This window comes from Aptenodytes forsteri, unplaced genomic scaffold, assembly GCF_000699145.1.
Source record: "Aptenodytes forsteri isolate BGI_AS27 unplaced genomic scaffold, ASM69914v1 Scaffold270, whole genome shotgun sequence".
NCBI classification, from domain to species: domain Eukaryota; kingdom Metazoa; phylum Chordata; class Aves; order Sphenisciformes; family Spheniscidae; genus Aptenodytes; species Aptenodytes forsteri.
The window spans coordinates 656,513-662,676 of NW_008794631.1; the positions used below are offsets into that span (position 1 = coordinate 656,513).

Consider the following 6,164-nt stretch of genomic DNA (forward strand, 5'->3'; position numbering starts at 1 on the left):
GCCAGAAGCTGCTGAAAAAACACAGCTGCCTCCCAGTTGTGGTCACTCAGGGCTCTATGAGGAACTGATAATATTTCCTTTAAAAAATTGCTTAGAGGTTGTCGTCCTCACAAAAAAGTAATTGCAAAAAACATAGGAATTGTAGCAGGTCTCAAAGCTTTGGAATTTAGAAAAGACCTACAAGAAAAGTGATTTCTAGAATCATGAACTCTCTCTGTGCCACACTACTCATCCAGAGTAAATTACCAAAATCATCAGGACCACACAAAATGATGTCTGAGCAGGACCTGCATAATTTAGGGCAGTCTAAGCACATATGCCTTAAATAGCAGTCAACAATAGACTGAACACTGTAGAGCATACCTCTGGTGATACTTCTGCAGAGGGTTCACCATGCAAAGATAGTAGGGTTTTTTAAACAAACCAACCAACTAACCAACCCTGCCAAAAAAACATATGGCTTAGGGACTTGTGAAGGAGGTTTGCGGACTGCCATGCCAGAGTGGACTGCTCTGACAGAGACAGGTCTCAGCCCTCTGGCAGCCATAGGGTATCCCAGAATAACCATGTTTAGTCACGTTAGAAATTTTGACCAGGAGAAAACACCCTATTGCACAATCTCCCCATCCCTCTCCCCTGCCCCAATTCCTCCATCAGCTTAATGAGACCTTGAGTGACTAGAGTCTAAGAGCTTCCACCCCACAAAAGTGTCTCTTTGTACATTAGCTCTGAATAAAAGAAAGTTGTTGTCTCCCAGCCCATGATTACATCTTCTTTCAAAAAGCACAGGATGTAAAAAGAAGTGCATAAAAATTCTCCAAAGGCTCCAGTCTGTTCCCAAACTCTGAAACATCAGTATTGAAATAGTTTGATTTCATAAACCCATCTTGGTCCTTAATAAAAAGGCTTTGTTAGCTCTATTTAAGCCTCAAAGTTATAATCCATGTCAGACTGAATTTTAGGATTGAAAGTGAAGTTACCATATAAGCAGAATATAATTGTGGGTCAGAAATTAAAACAAAAATGCATTAGCAGGGTGTGAAAACTTGGTTAAAGGGGAATCGGGCTATTCTCCCTTCCCTTTTCTCCTACCTCTGCTGTTTTTCAGCCTGGCAGATAGATACAATTTCTCTTCAGCGCATAACTTCTAGGGCAAAAACTCTATGAAAGCTAGAGTGGTTCTGATAGCGAGGAGAAAAGCTATTTTACCACTTCTGCAGGTCTCATGGAAAAAAGCTCTGAAGACAACCAGCAGCAGGCGCGAACTTAGAGCATCAGAGCTGGGTAGTTTTGAACCTAGATATGACTGGGCCTCTTTTTCCTCAACACCCGTGGTTTCCTTATAGGATAGCAGAGAGTATATTTATTAGAAGAATCAGAGGCATTTAGGAGCATGAACTCCTTTTGACTTGCAAGAGTTTTATGCATTATATCCAAGCAGTGCTTTTGAAATACTTTCAAAATGTTTTGGGGGGTGGGGGGTGGGGGTGGAAATCTCTCTCTAGGGCTTTTGAATAGAAGTTTATGGACGAGCCATCACAGGCATCAGGAAGTGGTTGGAGACTATCATTAGACCGAATGACTGGTCAGGGACATACAGATACATAGTCCTCACCTTATTTTTACTATTGGGAAGGATTTTTCCTCATTCAAGCGGCTGGAATGGGGTACTTTCTTTGGTTAGAGGTTACGGTCCATCACGTGGCTGTGCAGGGGAGTCGTCTTTACGGTGGGGTCTCCTCAGTGCTGGTATGAAACAGCTACATTATAGAGGCACAAGAAATTGATAGTATTTGTGCTGTTCGCAGATTGCTGCAGCCCTTGGAACAAGCATTACCTGGCAGAAGGCACTACATGAATGGCCTCAAGTGCTTGGAAAGGAGAATCCGTTCAACGACCAGATTGAAGCTATATTCAAAGATCAAGGCGGACACTGACTTCCAAACTGCCGGAGCCCTGACGTGGTTTACGGTGATGCTTCCCAGTGCATTCCACGAAACAAGATGGTTAAAGACACACACACAAAAAGGGGGAGGGCAAGTTATCAGAGCCAGGAGCAGTGGACATAACGTAACAGCATTCTTTTCAGTCTTGTATCTCACCTGCACAAGTAGGCTATGCTTTTTCTGTGGGGCTACAAAAATTAAAATCAAAGGATGCCTGCCAGCTAGACCATTTATTGTACTGGTTTGCAAATCCATACAATTTTTTCCATGTATAGCAAACTCCTAGCCCCACCTCATTTTTTTTCCCCCTGCAGAACATTATTTCTGGGCTTTCCATTTGTACTGTTTCAACAGTTAACCTGGTCCCAAAAGGGGGAGGGGGAGGAAGCCCCAGACTTGTTATGTCGCTATAAATTGTGTGTATGTAATTGCCCTGACTGTCAATACATTATTTAGCTGCTCTTTGCTTATTAAAATGTGCCAGGAATAACAAGGCGCTAGAATTTGATTTGCCTGGCAGGCTGACTGCGCACAGGTTCTCTTCCCCCCCGTTAACAAGGTGGTAACTTGACAACCCTTCATGTATTGAAAACAAGTTGCTTTTTCAAGCTTTAATACATCTGTGCTCTTTTGCTTCCTAACGAACACAATATAACCAGTCCTGTACCTTTTACAGGCATGACCCAGGGAATCACTGAAGATACTGGGCAGCCCTTACCTGCTCTATTTCATACGCAGAATTGAAGGTTGAGAATTAATAGTAGTTTTTTCATCAGCTTATCCAATGCTTTTTGCAAAATAAACAAACAAATACACATATATAAAAAATTAGGGACAGCTCTACCCTACTTGCAGCCCGGCTGGTGATGAAGGGATCAGACAGCAAAAATGTCACTAATGATACATGGAAAAAAAAAAAAAATTATCTGGTAAATAGAAATAAATAAATAAATAAATAAATATTATCTGGTAAATAGAAAGTGTTAACATGGCATGACTAAAACCCATCCAAATTAGCCAAAGCTCAGGTAGGCTTGCTCTGCTCTCCGTTCTGTAAATAGAAAAATAAATAAATAAATAAATATTATCTGGTAAATAGAAAGTGTTAACATGGCATGACTAAAACCCATCCAAATTAGCCAAAGCTCAGGTAGGCTTGCTCTGCTCTCCGTTCTAAACGTGTGCCATGCGTAAGGCTGCGTCACCCATGAGCCAGCTCTTAGGCTGCGGCCCAAACTGAAGGAGATGGCCTGGCCTTGTACGGGCCTTAGCACACTGGCCATGGCTGTAGGAGGTGCATCTGCTCAGCATTTTGAACAGGCAGAGGTTGACTTGCTGATGCTATCACAGTTGAAGCACATATTTATTGCTATCCTAGATCCTCTTCCTTTTTTTTTTTTTTTTAAAGTACAGTCAATGCCACGTCTTTTATTAGGATAGAAATTCCTTTGGGACAACTGCTAACATTTAAGGAAATATTCAAGTCACCTACTTTAGGAAGCCAAAAGGGAATACATTCCTTAATTGAATGATACTTACTAATAAGGCCCCAATTCATTCAAGGCATTTAGATGTTACCAAAATATCCAGTCTCCCAAGAAACAGTTTCAACTCCACAGAGGCATGGCTGAGGAAGGGTATTTAGCATTAGAAGGAAAAGGAAGTCTACCCGCTTCCTGTACAAATTCTCTCCACCAAACAGCACAACATTCGATGCACACTGGCCAGCTAGAACACCTTCTAAAGTGTTTTTTATTACCTGTTCAGGTTTCTTATCTTTCATTAAAAACAACACAAGGACAGAAACAAGTGCATCCATGTGGTTTTATTCTAGACCAAGTACAGCACAGACAATAATTATAGAATATCAAATAATTTCCTCTACACCAAAATACAGAAATGTAGCAATTAGAAGGGGGAAGGGAACAGTATGTGTTTAGAAGCCAAATTTTCAGGCAATCTCATTGCAAATTATTGTATTTCATTTGAGGCTGGGATTTAGTAACACCAATTAGGAGTTTTACAAGCTAGTAAAACCGAGATTTCCTCAGCTAAAATAAGCTTCATTGCCCAGAGCAAAGCATTTTCCATTTATAGACTTTCTTATTAGTGAACATCTTGAATTTCTGAACAATGGGAAAAAAGCTCTCTCATAAAATTAGAGCAGCATCTTCTCAATCAAAGACGACCCGAAACCCCCATAGTCGAATCCCAAAGCAAAGCTCTGGGATTTGCCCAGTCTCATTGCGCCGTGCTCGACAGGGGGTCTCTGCGGGACTTCGTGAACTGGGCTTGCCACTGGCTGAAGGAGCACCAACCAAGCTATGTCCGCGGGCCTCGGAGGCGAGCTCTGCAGTTCAGGATTAGAAGTAGGCTGTGTGCAGAAACTTGTTTTGTAACAAATGCAGTAACTATTTGCAAATAAAGATGAATTTTGGGCCTATTAAGCCGTCAGCTTTTACAACCGCTACGTCCCTCCATTATTTCAAAGAATGCAAAAACCAGCTGAAGATCTGCACCCCCAACCATCAATCACTTACCAGTACCATTCTAAAAATAAGTGTCCTATATTTAGACAAATGCTTCTGAAAAAGCTTACTTATTCTAAAGCAGTAATGGAATATGAATCCTAGTCTATTCCATTAGTTTAACTGTCTGCTGGTGCTTAGATTGGTTGACGGTGACAAATGCATGGGGAAGAGAGAAATAAACAGGAAAAAAAAGTTTCTCTTGGAAAGCTAAGCATTCAAACTTTATAGCAGTACAGATTTCTAGAAGGAATGGTCTGTCAAGGTCTTTTTTGGGGAAGGGTTTGAGCGGGCGAGCACGGGGGGGATTATGTCACTGGCTAGTTCCAACGCACTGCAAAGGGGAAGGGTTTTTTTTTTAATGTTATTCTGTTCATAAACTGTTTTTACAAAATTTAAAGCTTGTTTGAAATCAGACAGCAGAAACTATTTTTGAGGTATAGAACAAATAGCTTCAGGTAGCTATAGATGAATTCACACAGTCTGGTCTCTTCCAAAAGGATCTGCTACAAACATGAAAAAAAATGTTTGCCAACATTTTCAAAAACTTTTCCACAGCTCACCCTTAAAAGAGCAGGGGAACGCGGGAGGGGAGGAGGTACACAGCAGTGCAAGTCAGTCAAGCTGTAAATGCAGGCTTGCTGCTAAGCTAGCGTCACGCGCTTCTGCTGGCTGCAGTACTGCATGTCATCGCCACTGACAGCTTGTGCCTACAACTCACCATCCAGGTCAGCCTTTCTAACTTACATCACCAGTTACACTTTAAACCTTTCCTTGATGAGGGTCATTTTTCATCTCAGGCAATGAATAAACACAGGTCAGTTTCTACAATGGACAATAGCTTTTCCTTGATGAGGGTCATTTTTCATCTCAGGCAAAAAACACAGGTCAGTTTCTACAATGGACAATAGCCCAATTAGCCTAAATAAAAATAGGTCATTCCCTTAAATATATCCAGTTCCATTCTTAACACCTTTCTATGGACTCGTTTAATAATTTTATATTTAATGATTTTTATTAACATCCACTTGGAAGTTTAAGTGGACAGCCTACCATGGATCCACAGATGAAATTTGCTCTTCCACTGTCCACGTTGTATTGCTACTCTGCTGCTGTGTCTCTATCACAAGAGGAAAGAACCACCTCTCCTCTCCATACTTGATGAACTGCTCGTCTCTAGCAGCCTCTACGTTCATATATGTTCCAACCAGTGCATGGTAACTGCCCACAGACAATCAGGCCTCCCACTACAAAATTTGGTGCCAGCTACCCCTGAGGCATCACATTATCTTCTCAAATCAAGCGGTATTTTAGGATACACATACCGAATAGAATCCTTTCTTAAACATTGTGTGGAGTCCAGCTTTTCTTCTTCAGTCTACAAACTATTATCTCAAGTGCATAGGTGACATTATGAAAAAAGCATAAAGTGTTTTACTCTTTATTTTAAATGAATAAAATAAATCTCAATACATAGTCTGGAAATATTTAAAAACATCAGAAAAAGAAAACTAGATTTGAAAGCAGAAGTACAAAAGTGGCAGGATGAAAACAGTATGAGCTAACAGCATTTAGTGTTTCAAGTGTGAATATACAACAGCAATAGCAATTTTAAGTATTCCACTATTGCATTCACAATAGTGAAGTAATGAGATAGTATTTCACTAAGCCCAGTGAAAAGCTGTGAAAA

General features: G+C 40.7%; 1 protein-coding gene across 1 annotated transcript in view; it reads left to right on the top strand.

The window, feature by feature from the left end:
- The window catches only part of AOAH (acyloxyacyl hydrolase), an 85,790-nt gene extending 82,948 nt beyond the window's left edge, over positions 1 to 2,842 (top strand). The window contains exon 22 of the mRNA XM_009273467.2: positions 1,809 to 2,842. Within this exon, the coding sequence (XP_009271742.1) occupies positions 1,809 to 1,937 (129 nt within the window). The 3' untranslated portion in view covers positions 1,938 to 2,842. The remainder of the gene's footprint in view (positions 1 to 1,808) is intronic.
- The last annotated feature ends 3,322 nt before the right edge of the window (positions 2,843 to 6,164 follow it).